This window comes from Patella vulgata, chromosome 1 (genome assembly GCF_932274485.2).
Source record: "Patella vulgata chromosome 1, xgPatVulg1.2, whole genome shotgun sequence".
Taxonomy (NCBI): Eukaryota; Metazoa; Mollusca; class Gastropoda; family Patellidae; genus Patella; species Patella vulgata.
The window spans coordinates 18,184,475-18,199,580 of NC_065879.2; the positions used below are offsets into that span (position 1 = coordinate 18,184,475).

Below are 15,106 nucleotides of genomic sequence, written 5' to 3' on the forward strand. Positions count from 1 at the left end.
TTTACAGGTCTAACAGAGCAAAGAGAGGGGTCCTGCATAGAAAGGTTGCTATACTGGATTTAAATTGGGGAAAAATACAACACAAGTTTTTGTTGATGGTTATACACAAGTTTGTATGAAACCACACAAGTTTCAGAAATTTTAACACAAGTTTCAGAAATTTCAACACAAGTTTCAGAAATTTCAACACAAGTTTCAACACAAGTATTGTGTAGATTTTACACAAGGTTCAACACAAGTTTTGTGTTGTTTGATACATTTTAACACAAGTTTTGTGTTGTTTCAACATTTAACACAAGTTTTGTGTTGTTTCAACACAAGTTTGTGTTGTTAAATAGAGACACCTTACTTGTGTTGAAACCAACACAAGTTTGTGTTGTTTCAACACAAGTTTTTTTTCAGTGTATTGAATTTGGGGAATTTCAATATATAAACGTTTCGTTTTTTTGTGTTAATAACAGCAATCTGATTTTTTTCTAAATGGTATAAGTGTATGCCATGACCCTTCAAATGTATGTTTTGACACCAAGAGGGCGTTTCAAACTGGTTCAGAAGCTGAGATATAAATATACTAATTCGGGTTTTATATGAACTTGATCTCTTTTTTGTTAATAAATCAATTTGACGTAGCGAACTCAAAACCTCCTGGAGCGAGCCAGTGTCGTACTCGCTGGGCCATCGCGGCCCCCGGATATATGTATTATGTGCAGCTTTTAATTACCTGCTATTTATAACTTGCATAGTTATCAGCATATTCCGAAAATAGAAACTCGCATAACCGGTTTTGAGGGTAATAAATTATTAGACCCGCCTAGTAACACAGTAGATACAACGACTTATTGACAGATTCTGGAAATCAGCAAGCAGGTAAATTAGAGATGTATAATACAGCAGCCAATACGAAGCATATAACAGCAGGGCGTTAAACCATATTTCATTTTAATTCATTTATATCAGGGTAGTTTTGACAAAGCTAAGATTCGACAATATATTGCTTACCTTTTTTTGATGACGCCATTTCTTTCTGATCCAGGTCCTCCGCTGTTCTACTTAACAGCTGAAAGGGGAAAATGCTCCGGTAAATCTCTGTATGACTCATGAATGAAAATGGTTTAAAGTTTATCGAATCATACGATAACAAATCTCGGATAATTATCAACTTAACGGTGATTTTGTAAAACTGCTAATGAGTGAGCCGTTTAATATCATAAATTAATAATCAGTTTTCAAAAGACATGTATATCATTTTTTTCTGCTGATGCCCTTTGTATAGTACTATAATTAATTAATTTTCAAATGGAATAAACTTGTCGACAAATAACATAATACTTTGTAAACTATGTTTTTAGGCAGGTTTCAATAGATATATAATATACCCTAATTTGCCGTTGATGACAATTATATAGTAGTATAATAGTTTATTTATTTGGAAATGGAGTCAAGGTTGGCTATATATTTTTGGCTTATCGTAAAATAAAGATGTACTTACATGAATAAAACTGTTACTAGAAAATCGGTTAATTTTGAAGGAAAAACTAAATATGACAAACGAGCCAATAAAATCGTCGGACTGGCAGTCAAGGCACGGCTTAGCTTGCATAACGGGGATCACGTGGCTAAGTGGGTAAGACGCTGGCTCGCTAGCCTGGAGGTCACGTGTTCAATCCCTGCATTGGCCGAGAAAGTTCATTCGGATTTTCCAGCGTGGTTTCCCCTTGTCAGTGATGCAGGATGCAGGGCCTGACAAGGACAGCTGTCTAGTCGTTCGGATGGTACGAAAAACCGAGGTTCCGTGTACACATTGGCGTGCACGTAAAAGATCCCTTTGCAGTTGGAACTCGATATAAGAGCAGGCCGTAGCGCCGCTGCCCGGGCAAAATTTCCCTGATAGCACACTGTATGGCGTATGCCCGTCTTCATTAGCCCAGGTTAGGAGCAGAACAGTAGGACGTTAAACCCCATTTCATTTCATTTAAGCTTGCACAACGAAACAACGCCGTGTTTCCACGAACTTCCCTGTTTCCACGAACGCATATTTATAGATAGATTTTAGATTTGTGTAGTTATAAGGTTGCCTGGCGAAAGTTGTTTACATTGACAGCGACTTAACGTCTAACATCGAGTATAATTCTGCAATTAGAACAGAAGTGAGGTAGTGCAACATTCACATGCAGTTTGATCGTTTATATCAACTGTGGTATATATCAACTGATCTACAATTGATTTTCGACAAATGACGTCTTCACAGCTAACATAATTTTCTAAATACCTTGTTAAACTAGAATGTCGATTAAACTACAGTCCAGGTTGTAACGTTAACTTTTTATTCCCAGGGAATGGTGAATTACAATGTTAACACAGTGCACTTTGGATTGCTATGTTTTGAAGGAGCAATCGTAGATGTGGTGAGAGTTCTCGGGTAGTGTTTAACCAGTGTTTAACCTACTCTATTGGACTCGGAGGGGGCCTCCAAATCCCAGGGACACCCGCCTGCATGTCGATATTTTAACTCAAGAGTCGCAATTAAATCTTGTATAATTTAAAGATTGATGCCGGTCCGATGTGTGATTTTACAGAGTATCAAAGGACAATTTTATTCCATAAATTCAGCCGGGGTAATTCAATTCGCCAAATGTTGTTTTTTGTGTTTGTTTTATTTAAAAAAAAAAAACCCAAAAAAACCCATTGATTATCCTCCGTAGCATTTGTATATTCAATGTAAACCTATGCTAATATGATTGTCAAAATAATAAAACTGCCATTGTTCATGTGACTTTTAAAGCCATTGTACAACTCATCAACTGCTGGTCAAAACGTCAAAATCTGAACGATCCGGTTTTATTTGTATACTATTTAATTGGAACATACCCAGGGTCACTGCATGTTCAAACACGCTTTTACACTGATTGCGTACATGGAGCGGCCATTTTGTCAGGCAGTTTAGATCCGATTTTCACGAAATTCGAGAGTCTTTATAAATCGGATAAAAATTGTGACAGCTAGAGATTCCATGGGATTAAAACGAGATTTTTGGTACAGAAACCGATGTCTTTGAGATATAAACATACACGTTACGTTTTATCAAAATCGGATACAAATTGTGACCCCTAGAGGTCGACGAACTTGGGATTAATACTTTTACACTATTTGCGTACAAGGAGCGGCGATTTTGTAGGGCAGTTGTCGTCGTATTTTCACGGAATTCTAACCCAATAATCACTATAGTATAACGGTGACATGTGGAACGGTTTTCGAAATCGGATAAAAAGTGTGACTTTTCGATTGTCCACAAGGTAAAAGAGTGATTCTTTGTACAATCAGGGGCCATAATCCATGAAGTTACGAGCCGATACATGCCAATATCGAATGGAACCGAGATCTATCGAAGATATATCTAAATTTCAAGTTTCGTCAAAATCGGATAAAAATTGTGAACTGTAGACTGTCAACAAACAAATAGTGGACGGGCGGACATGGACGACAACAATATACGTCCACGTGAAAATGTAAGCGTATAAAACGACAAAACAATACCGCTATAACCCATTGCCGTGTACAAATTTGGTAAATATTTACCAAGCTGCAAATACCCACAATTGGATAACCAAATATATTCTATTGTTTTGAAAACGGCATGTGTACTATTGCATATAATGCTGTAATACAGCCTAACATTATGAGACTTTTGTTGCGTTTTGTTTTCAGCTATATGCACAGAGACACCGAAACCAATCGTTACCAAAGCAAGGAAGTTTTTCAGTGAAACCAATCGTTACCAAAGCAAGGAAGTTTTTCAGTGAAAGCGTTCTTCAGTAAAACGTACTTAGGCTAGATCGACATTTCATCGTTTGAAGCATAAAGGTGGGTAAATTACTTTCTATGGTGTGTGTAAATCGATATTTTAACGACACTGATAAATATCAATTGATATTGCCCAGTTTACATATGTGAACGACAATGTATTTTAACGAACATCAGGCCAAATTAATCAGGGATACACAAGCCAACAGTGAGGTATAAAATGAAATGGGGTTTAACGTCCTACAGTTCTGCTGCAACTGGACTAATGAAGATTGGCAATGAGGTATATGTCACCGCCCTCGATCAATCCTAAAATAAATTAATTACTTACACAGTATTTTTTTAAAAAGCTAGTGGTAATCCAATTATTTATCACTCTGTATAACCTAAGCAGAAAATATTCATTGTCAAACTAATGTCACATAAGTGAAAGAATAAAACTATACGTCATTATATCAGACACTTCTACAGTGCATAGTGACCTGATACACGTCACGTGATAAACTATAGAACGAGACACTTTAACGTTAGGGTTTAACGTCCACTCAACATTAACAAGGTCATTTCAGGACAAACATATTTTGTAATTTTTTTCAGTAATTCGCTTGCGCGTAGTGGATTTAAGAAAACCAACGAGGTAAGACAGGTGACCCTACACCTTGCCACACCACTTAACTTATGATCAAAAGAAGTGATAATGACTCGGATTGTCAACTTAATACAACCAAAACCAAAAATAAGTCAAAATTTACTTATACTGGATATTATTAATAAACACATCTTAAATGATCAAAATTGGAGGCAAGGTCGTTAATAAAATAGGTCGTACACATGTAATTGCTAGATTTATTAGCTACAGGGATCGTTCTGCAGGATACGACCACTTTGGACACAGATCACCGTTAATTTCCCCATTGACTTTAATGTTGATTCTCGTCTCTTTTACCGGCTGTAACCTTTGTCCAAAATGTTGGGTTGAACGCTTTCTACACGGAGCAACATTTGGCAACCTTTTGCTGAAAAGTAGGTATGAGGTTCGCCATTAGAAATCTTGAGAGATCCAAACTGGAATTAGCCTACATGTAAACTTGCCGTACACTTCAACCTAATCAACCTCTTAACTCTCTTATCTTTCCGACTCAAAATCCCACATATTCACCAAAACTTGACAGAAAATGTATATACAAACACTTTTCGATGATTCTAAATAAAAAAAAGTCCACAAAGATTGACATGCAAAAAGGGGGAAAACGGAAAGGGAGAAAAAGACTAAAAATAAGTTTACCCCTTGTGTTTTTTGGCGTTTTTTTTTTGGGGGGGGGGGGGTACAATCATTGTGCTGAAGCAAGCTGTCTTGACCTTTACATCAATATCCCGAAACAGAGTTGACAGCATGAGTTATAAATAAGAAACAAACACCACAAATCCTAGATTTTAATAAGAAAATGTGAAGTATTAGGCTGACATCTAGACATCTCCGCCAGTTGTATATAAGAGTGAGGTCTCATTGGCCGGGTTAGGTGGTTTAACATTAATTCCAGTGACGTAGTTTCGAATCCCGGCTTATATGTGATAAAGAAGGTTGGTCGCCTATCCAACCTTGTGAATTTTCTCCGGGTCCTTCGGTTTCCTCCCACTGCTAAATCAAATGTGGATATTGAAAAATTCCAAAGAATTACTTGATGGTTTGCAATCTAGATCCCTTGCTTCAGTCTCATCTATTCAAACGTTTGACTTTTCTACTTTGTACACTAAAATTCCCCATAGTAAATTAAAAGCCCGGTTGAAAGACATTATTCACAGTGTCTTTTCGTCTAAATCAGGTACAGCTAGATATCAATATTAAGTTGTAAATTACAATTCCACATATTTCGTTAAGAATCACAGTGATTCCAAAAACAAATTCACGGCCATCAAGATAATTCAGATGTTGGATTTTTTAATTGATAATATTTTTGTTGAATTTGGAGGGGAAATATATCAGCAAGTGGTAGGTATCCCCATGGTCACCAACTGTGCACCTTTGCTTGCTGATCTGTTTCTCTATTCGTACGAAGCCGATTACATACAGACGCTCGTAAAAACTAATAAACGATCAGTCAGACTTTTTAATTTCACTTATCGATATATCGATGACGTTTTATCACTTAATGATCCTAAATTTAGTGATTATGTAGAATTCATATATCCTGATGAGCTCGAAATTAAAAACACACTGACAGTGACAATTACGCTTCCTACTTGGATCTGCGTCTCGATTTTGACAATTGCCATAAACTGAGTGTTAAATTGTACGATAAACGTGATGACTTTGACTTTCCGATTTTTAACTTTCCATTTATTAGTAGTAACATTCCAATATCACCAGCTTATCGAGTGTTTGTGTCTCAGCTAATTCGTTACGCGAGAGCTTGTTCCTTTTATTCTGACTTTTTAAGTAGATTGAGGCATTTGTCATCTAAGCTTCAACTACAAGGATACTTGCGCACTAAACTTATTAAAACCTTTAAAAAGTTTTATGGCCGTCATATTGATTTGATTGATAAATATAACGTGTCTCTCTCGGCTATTATTCTAGATATATTTAATTGACACGTATACTATTACTATCTCCCTGATAATGTCTACTACATCGTTAACACAGTTCATCGCGTGCATTTTGCATACCGATAGTTCATTGGCCAATCACGCTATTTTACCGACATTTCGCCTAATAGTTTGGATGCAGCTATGGCGGGTGTGGCGCCAGGCAGGGTGAGCTTACTCTTCCGGACACCTGTTACCACTGTTTGTCGTGTATTTTGTACACGAGGAGCAGTCCATTTGCTGATTATACTATTTTGCTTGAATACACTATTTTGCCTATAACGTTTTTTTAGGACTTCGAATTCTTATGGTTTGGATTGTTCGTACTTGGTTTTATTTTATTGAAATAAAATTGAACCATGTTAGTCCCGAAATAACCTAGTTTTGTCAAATGAACGTTAAAATCTCTCATCTCTGAACGTAGTGGTGGACTAAAAAATGTTTAGAAAGATTTGATTTTTGCTTTCTGTATGAAAGAAATGTTTGAACGATGACGAAAATTTTCGTCTAAGGAAAGGTGTCAGTGACGACTGTTTGTCTGAAGTTTTACCTTTCAAAGGAAAATGAATAAGCATTTAGGGTGTCATTCTGTACCCTAGGCTACACCCAACCCTAACAGAACCCATCAAAAAACCCTTTTTGGGGCGATTCACCTCCTTGTTTTCTCCATAAATGGTCTGTAATGTAGTTTGTATGCTACTAGATAATAAACAGCATCTCTCAACCCTCTGTTTTTCGAGATCAGAGATGGTGCTATATAGTTTTACCTGGCAAACCCGACGTGAATAACATCGGGCTTCATTATGCGCAATTATCAACATTTTTCATCAAAACAACGATTGATTATTGTTATTTATAACATTTCTGCCAAATCCAACTATCATTAACCATGTAATCCTACCTGATATGGGTACAAATCACCGTATTTTCAATCGAGGCGTTGTAAGCCGTCATTAGGAAGAAATTTTGAAACGCTGCTTGTTATTAAAAGGGGCCATTCGGCTCACTTCGGTTAACTCCGGGTCCCAATAACCCTGCATTGAAAGCTCCACCCACTCTTCGAACGACGCCATTTTGAGAATTTCTTTCTAAGTTTTGATAATAAGTAAACCGGTAGGCACATCACAATGTATGGGTGTAGCTACATATCAGCATTTACAGTCCATGATAGCACTTACCGTCATATAGCCGAGGTTAGATGTAGGGAACCAGAAGAAAAGGATTTCGGTGGCGTTTTCAAAGATAAATACGATGCTTCGTTAATTTAAACGCGAATATTTGGAGTTAGGCGATAGTTGTGTCACTACACTGGCCTCTGTGAGTTTAATTAGTCATAATAGTATACAATTATATTATTTTTAAGGTGTTTATGTATTAATAAAAAACCCCACTGAATTTGCCAGGTGAAACTGAAAGCACTCAATCGTAGCTAAAAACAAACACATCAGTATATCCCAACGTCAGACCGGGGTGATATCCGTACTGCGCTGTTGCGACGACGAAATATGGTCTCAAGATCGCCATAGGCGTCGTAAAAGCGTGTTGGAAACGCCAGATATCGTGATATGGTCTCCATGGTCGCAAATGATTGCCGAGTCACGGCGTTTGTTTTGAGTATATTCTGCGATCTGACCTAGTAAGCTGTTGGAACGCGGCTATTTTCAAGTTTGTAATTTTTGGGGGCCATTTTCTTGCGTTGTATTCACGTTTGCTGGCGACCTTGTGCAGTTTCTGGTCGCCGTGCGGTCGCAGGAGCGCAGTAAGGACGCCACCGCGGTCTGCCGGGATTAAAAGTGGAAGGCGTATGAACAGAGAGTTACAATTATCAAACCTTGAAGTACTAAATGAACTGACTAAACATGTAGGTGCATCTAAATAGATGAACTATGTAGTCTGACAAACATTGAGCATGTGGTACAATCAATTATTGCTTTTGATATTACACAGTTAAAGTGTTGTCATTAACTATGGTTAATTGAATGCTGGCGCTAATAACAATATATTCCACTTTTCTATCACTTAATTTAAGACATTTTTGTGACATCCAACATTTAAATGTAATACATGATCTTATGCAATGCATCTGCGTTCTGTTTAAGTAAACGGATCTACTTTATAATAACGTATCGTTTATATGTTCATATTTGTTACTTTTATAGTTATATGGTAGACATGGCGATGCAGCTGAAAGGTAAGAAAAATTAACTGATATGGAACCATTTTCATCTATAACAAAGACCGCCCATTTTCGTTGCTTTACAATAACCTATCGTGAATATGTATTTCAAACATTTTGGTCAGAAATAATTTATTCTTTTGTATCACAGATTAATTTCTTCTTTTGTATCACTGATCAATCTGTCGAATAGAATTAAAACTCTGTAGTAAACCACACAAATTATACCAACGTGATATTTTGAACACTGGTGAGCAATTAAGAAACTTAAAAATTGTTTAAAGATGTTGACTGGGGCTAAGTGTTTGTAGGTGTAATACAGTAACCATATGTTGACTGGGGCTAGGTGTTTGTAGGTGTAATACAGTAACCATATGTTGACTGGGGCTAGGTGTTTGTAGGTGTAATACAGTAAACATATATTGACTGGGGCTAGGTGTTTGTAGGTGTAATACAGTAACCATATGTTGACTGGGGCTAGGTGTAATACAGTAACCATATGTTGACTGGGGCTAGGTGTTTGTAGGTGTAATACAGTAACCATATGTTGACTGGGGCTAGGTGTTTGTAGGTGTAATACAGTAACCATATATTGACTGGGGCTAGGTGTTGGTAGGTGTAATAAAGTCACTGTATGTAAAAGATGTTGACTGGAGCTGGGTGTTGTAATTCAATAATCATATGTCGAAGATGAATATGTCATACAAATGTATCTACTTCGATAGGCACTTCCATTTCTGAAGGAGTTCAAAGGCAACTGGATCTGTTAGAAAGTTTACGACGTATACCGGAGGAGGATGTCCAAGAGCTTCAACAACAAGAAAAGGACATCAGAGGAGAGCATGTTTCAACTGCACGAAAACTGTTCAACAAAGTCTTGGGAGAAAGTATTGAGGAAAAAATTAAGAGATTAGATAGAGAGCTGAAAGAGAGTCTAGCCCAAAAAAGAAGAACAAAAGAACTACAAATGTAAGTAATAGGCTTTTTGATATTAATATAACATATTATGTTTTCTATGAGAATAGTGGCGTGATCGTAAACATAATTGAATAGCTCTTAAAGTACTCAGTCCGTTTCAATAGATATTGAAATGATATGTACCTATAACTGACGTAAATCACTTACATTGTATTTCCCGATGTCAATGTTTGTACCCAAGAGTCATATAGATCAAGAGACGTATTTGATGCATAGGAATATTTAATCGTAAAATGGATTGCATTCTACTTTTAATAACATGAGTGCCGTGGGGGCTCAGGTCAATCGTAAAATGGATTGCATTCTACTTTTAATAACATGAGTGCCGTGGGGGCTCAGGTTCCGTGTTGGATCGCAGTGTTGACCGATAATATGTTTTTCGCTATTTTCCTACGTGGTTTCCCCTTCGTCGTAAAGTCCTTTGGTATTGACGCAAATCTGAGCACACTTCATTATAATAGCTCATGTTTAATAACAATGCTTATTTTTTTACGTAGATAGTTCAGACTCGACGAAAACACATATTTCGTACGACTTTCCAGACAGTAGGACATTATCTTCCAGAAAGCATTATGATAACATAGAGGTTTATTTAGGAAATTCTGTTTTATTTTAAACACCTTGTACGAAAGAAAAGAAAATTAGAAACCATTATAGCAAAACATTGACAAGTTTTCTATTATATGGAAATCAGTTTTGTCATTTTCAAAATCGTATATATAAATACCGATCTGTACTATTTATTACAGACATGGTAACACTATTCTCGGCCCTAATGGTATGTATCATTGCCTCACGCCTACATTTAAGTACCATTTAAGTCCGTCCGTCAACAAGTTGCTGGTAAACGCGATATAGGTTTCAGTGTTAAATTGACCTTGAACCAATGACATCGTAAGGGGACAATCCCACTAGAATTTTCAGCACTTTGCGACCTATTGTTCAGGGATAATCCCCCACCACCTTTTCCGAATTCTTTGTTAGCGCATCATTTTTGCAAACTTAACATGATGAACCCTATTTATATTCACTACTCTGAGGCCAGGATGGACCCGGCTGATTTTATGTTTCAAATATCAACAAGATGACTAATCATCACCATCCCGGGGCCCTGCATTTTTGGGAAGTCATAAGGGAAAACAACTTCTTGGAATGTCAATGGGACTAGTCAGAAGATTCATATTCTGATCACAGTAGCTTGACAAGGCAGAGCCGCTACTCCCTGTAAGGTTTGCACAACAACCTTTGCCCACCTCAATCAGCTTCTGTATGTTAAACAATATAAGCTTATACATCAGAAGAGAGCAAGAGAAATGGGGTTTAACGTCCATTCGACACAAATTAGGTCATTTCGGGACTAACACATGATTCAACTTTATTTCAATAATTCACTTGCCCGTAGGAGTCTTTAGCAATTGGAAGGAACCGGAGGAGCAGGAGACCCTACTCCTTGTCACGTTCAACCGGGGAATCGAAACCACACCGGTTGACTTAATGACAGACCTTATGATACAGCGCGCACGTGCTAACCATTTGGCCACCCATCCCACATCCCCCTATACATCAGAAAATAAAATAGTATAATAGGTTGATGTTTGTACAAAGTTTCAAAAAAATTCCTTAAACGGATAATGAAACATTCCCCGGAAACGACATCGGAAAATAAAATATGGTGATGAATGTAAAAGTGTCATAAAGGTATTTTGAACAGTTTATGACATATGCTCTATAATAATAATTATTTGCGAAACACTATGTCAAATATGTAGTAAACATTCAAAAAATTATTCAACAGAGAAATTTGTTTCCACAAAAATTATTAAATCCGAGTAATTTCTAATTAGCGAACACAATTACTATCAGAGGCTTATATTTGTACAAACTGTCATACAGTTATCTAGAATAGTTTATGATCCAAATTTGCTTCCATGGAAACAAAAAATATAAATCCAAGAAGCCCTGAAATAGCGAAAGGCGCAACTACTGTAATCGGTTGGTGTGTGTGTGCAAAGTTACAAAAAGTTATCTTGAACGATTTATATTATACTTCGGAAACAAAATTGTACACCAAAAGATAAGTGATTAAATTAATCGGATGTCAAAAGACATAAGTGATTAAATTAATCGAATGTCAAATTTGTCTCCTTGGAAACACAAAAAATATACATCCAAGAAATTCCTAAATGACAAGGGGGTCACGGTGGCTAAGAGGGTAAGACGCTGGCTCCCTAGCCTGGAGGTCGGGTTTTCGATCCCTGCATTGACCGAGAAATAAAATTGAACCATATGTTAGTCCCGAAATGACCTAGTTTGTGTCAAGTGGACGTTAACCCTCCCCTATCTCTCTCTCTCTCTCTCTCTCTCTCTCGCTAAAAATTAATGTACATGGTCTGATTTAATAATTCCAATTTAGCTAAAGATTAGTACCATTTATTCTACTATTGAGTTGAAATTTGAAACCATTTCAGCCCAGTATCAATAGTAAATGCAAATGTTGGTTTTTAATACGATCCCATTTCTGTAGATTAACTATTATTCCCAGATCTGATTCCCATTAGGTTTCGGATTTAGTTTTTTGATCTAAGGAATGTGTATATGAATTGTTTTCCCCTGGGGAGCCACGATGCTAATAGGGTAATACGCAGGCTCGCTAACCTGGAGGTCGCGTGATCAATCCCTGCATTGGCCGAGAAAGTTCATCGGGATTTTCTGACTTGGTTTCCCCTTGTCAGTGATGCAGGACGGAGTGTCTGACAAGGACAGCTGTCTTGTCGTTCGGATGGGACGAAAAACCGAGGTCCCGTGTACACATTTGCGTGCACGTAAAAGATCCCTTGACAGTTGAAATTCAATATAAAAGTAGGCCATAGTGCCGCTGTCCGGGCAAAATTTCCCTCACAGCACACTGTCCAGCTCGGAGCAAAACAGTAAGACGTTAAACCCCATTTCATTTCATTTCCTAAAAGGCAAAAGGCACAACGACTGTACTAGGTTGATGTGTCTACAAAGTTTCATAAAGATATCTTGAACGTTTTATATGTGATATGCTCCGGAAAAGAAATCGGTACGGACGGAGCCAATTTCAATATCGTTCGGCGCGGGATAATTATTTGTGAAACTTATTAAATTTGGTCAAAACCCTGTCTTCCTTTCCGATAATCTGCTGCTGAGACAAAGCTGATGTGCGGATGTATTTCCAGGCTGTGTGTGACTATCTTAATCTGGTCCAGGAAGGTGTATAATAGTAGCCGTCTGAACTGACTATGGTATTAGGTACTGATGCCTACTGCGTACCGAGTAAATGTTGTGTTAACTGTAATACCGGATGTAGGGGCTAAAATCAAACGTATGTCCATTTGTGATCAAAGGACAAGTAGTAACCGAAAAACAATCGGTGGGTATTGAATATAAATATGTCTATGAAATATTTTTGTTGATTACAATAAAGAATTTCCGACATTCACGTAACTGTTATTGACAGTTGTTGCAAAACTCATATTTCTGTACTGGTTAAATACGGTTGACTATCCCGTAACCCAAAGACATAACGGATAATATATTCAGCGCAGCCATGTTTTTTTGGTTTTTTTACTAAATATTCGCAAATTGAATTGTTCAGGGTGTGAGTGTGTGGTAATGACGGTGGTTAATGGTCCGACTCGTTTCGTACGTTTACATGTACTTACTTGGTTGATTTCAGGTGATGTACGAGTAGCACTGGTTGGAAAAACAGGGATAGGAAAAAGCCACCTTGGTAGTAATCTTTTAAAAACGAAGGTGTTCAAGTTTATTATGAGCTTTATGTCGGTTACTAAACAATGCAAGTTTGAAGAAAGACGATTAGACGATACAACTACCTTATTGGTCGTGGATACCCCAGGACTGTTCGACACGAGAGATCCTAATGAACAAACGAGTAGGGAAATTGTAAGAAGCATTGCCCTTGCAGCTCCTGGTCCGCATATTTATATCTTTGTCCTCTCCGTGGGACGATTTACACCAGAAGAAGCCGATACTGTGAATATCTTGCAGGAAATGTTTGGTAAAGAGGTCATAAAACACGTCATCGTCGTGTTTACTCGCAAAGATGAATTGGCTGATAATAATTCACGCAAACAGTTCATTTTAAAATCGCCACCCGTCTTGCAGAATCTACTGGAACAGTGCGGTTACAGGTTCGCGTTCATCAATAATAAGGCAGATCAAGATGAACTACGAGAAGATGTTGACGTTATATTGGATATTATCTACAAAACTATTGGCGAAAACAACGGAGCGTACTACACGAACGACATGTATAAAAAAGCTGATGCAGTTCTAGAGGTAAGGCGAAAAGAAATTCGAAGTGAAAGGGAACGTAAGCAAACAGAACTCCGTCAACAAAGAGACCAGATTTTCAAAGAAGCAGAGAAAAAAGACTTTTACAGCACAGATGGAATGCAACTTTTGAAGGACACACGAGAAGCTGAAAACATGCTTGAAGAGAAACGCCGACAGATAGAAGAAATTGAAGAAAAAAACAAATTGCTAACTCTAAAGTTGCAAGAAGAAAAAAGGCGTCAGTCTATTCTAGAAGATAAAATAAAATTTCGTGAAGAAGAGGCAGCTAAACGGCAGGCATTACAACTTGAAGAAAATCGACTTAGAGACCTGGAAGAAAAGCAGAGACGGCTGGTAGAAGAGGACTTGATAAGACGACAAGAAATGCAAAGAGAACAAGAGCGGCTAAATAGACTTGCAGAACAGACTCAGAAGATAGTCGATGAAGACGAGGATTCCTCTCTCAGGAAAACATTACAAAAGTTAACTGAAATTAACGAGAAGATGGTAGAAAACGCCCAAATAAACCCAAACAGAAAGGCCAAGAAAGACGCTGAAACAGACGACAAATTACTAGAGGTCATAGGTTCTGCGGTGATTCAAGTTGGGTCAGCTGCTGCAGCATCTGTTTTGGGTGTCGGCGCAGCTGCTGTGTCAACTGCTGTGGGGGTGGGGTCAGCTGCTGTGGGGTGGTTGAAGAGCTGGTGGTCAAAGTGAGGTGAAGGGAGTTCAAATCGTTTTGCTTTTTTTTAGGCATTTGCTTGATACTTAACCTTCGCTACTGTTTTTAGTTATAACCCTAAATCATATTTTCCGACCTACAACTCCTGATATTGTATCAGTAATTTTAAATGGTTTGTTTTATTTAAGCGAATAAAAAATGTATGTTAATAAATTCGAAGAGTATTTCATCTACGAGCGACATATTGCTGTAAAGTCTGTCGTTATTTTATGTGTACCTAATTAAATGTGATAATTTGCAAATCAAACTGCTATTGATCGAATGCAATTTAGCTTCAGTTGAAAGATACTACTGATGTTCGGCGACGGACGCATTACATTCGACTAGAAGTAATAGGCACGTTATTTAATATTCTAATTTTAAATGACGACAATTCTGTATATACATGACACAGGTGTCTATAAGACTAGGCAGGTGTATGATTCGACCAAAGACACTTGAATATTGTATTCGATCTTGCGGTTTCACCTGATCTATTGCTTTTGCAGTCAGTTGATGCCATT

At 37.5% G+C, this 15,106-nt stretch overlaps 2 protein-coding genes across 4 annotated transcripts in view; one reads left to right on the forward strand and one right to left on the reverse strand.

Annotated features, from left to right (window-relative positions):
* Positions 1–4,260, reverse strand: part of LOC126808898 (GTPase IMAP family member 7) — a 46,746-nt gene extending 42,486 nt beyond the window's left edge. The window contains exons 1-2 of one of the 2 annotated variants that reach the window (XM_050533953.2): positions 4,133–4,260; positions 1,000–1,057 (exon numbers count right to left, since the gene is read on the reverse strand). In XM_050533953.2, the coding sequence (XP_050389910.1) occupies positions 1,000–1,018 (19 nt within the window). In that variant the 5' untranslated portion in view covers positions 1,019–1,057; positions 4,133–4,260. Of the gene's footprint in view, positions 1–999; positions 1,058–1,489; positions 1,587–4,132 lie in introns of those variants that run through there. The other variant, XM_050533951.2, reaches the window with a different exon arrangement.
* Positions 798–14,756, forward strand: LOC126808900 (GTPase IMAP family member 4). 2 transcript variants are annotated; one of them, XM_050533959.1, is made up of 6 exons: positions 798–867; positions 3,706–3,861; positions 8,547–8,578; positions 9,289–9,532; positions 10,291–10,319; positions 13,242–14,756. In XM_050533959.1, exons 3-6 carry the CDS (start codon positions 8,551–8,553, stop codon positions 14,576–14,578), a joined length of 1,638 nt encoding a protein of 545 aa, XP_050389916.1. In that variant the 5' UTR covers positions 798–867; positions 3,706–3,861; positions 8,547–8,550; the 3' UTR covers positions 14,579–14,756. The 2 variants fall into 2 exon arrangements, with proteins under 2 accessions (XP_050389916.1, XP_055956723.1); XM_056100748.1 differs by lacking the exon at positions 798–867 and adding an exon at positions 1,072–1,190.
* Positions 14,757–15,106: the final 350 nt, after the last annotated feature.

Bases quoted from the DNA above. Each gene is read 5' to 3' on its own strand.
- LOC126808900 (XM_050533959.1), top strand. From the start codon at position 8,551: ATGGTAGACATGGCGATGCAGCTGAAAG. The intron at 8,579-9,288 runs GTAAGAAAAATT...CTACTTCGATAG, and splicing joins CATGGCGATGCAGCTGAAAG to GCACTTCCATTTCTGAAGGA. The intron at 10,320-13,241 runs GTATGTATCATT...GGTTGATTTCAG, and splicing joins CACTATTCTCGGCCCTAATG to GTGATGTACGAGTAGCACTG.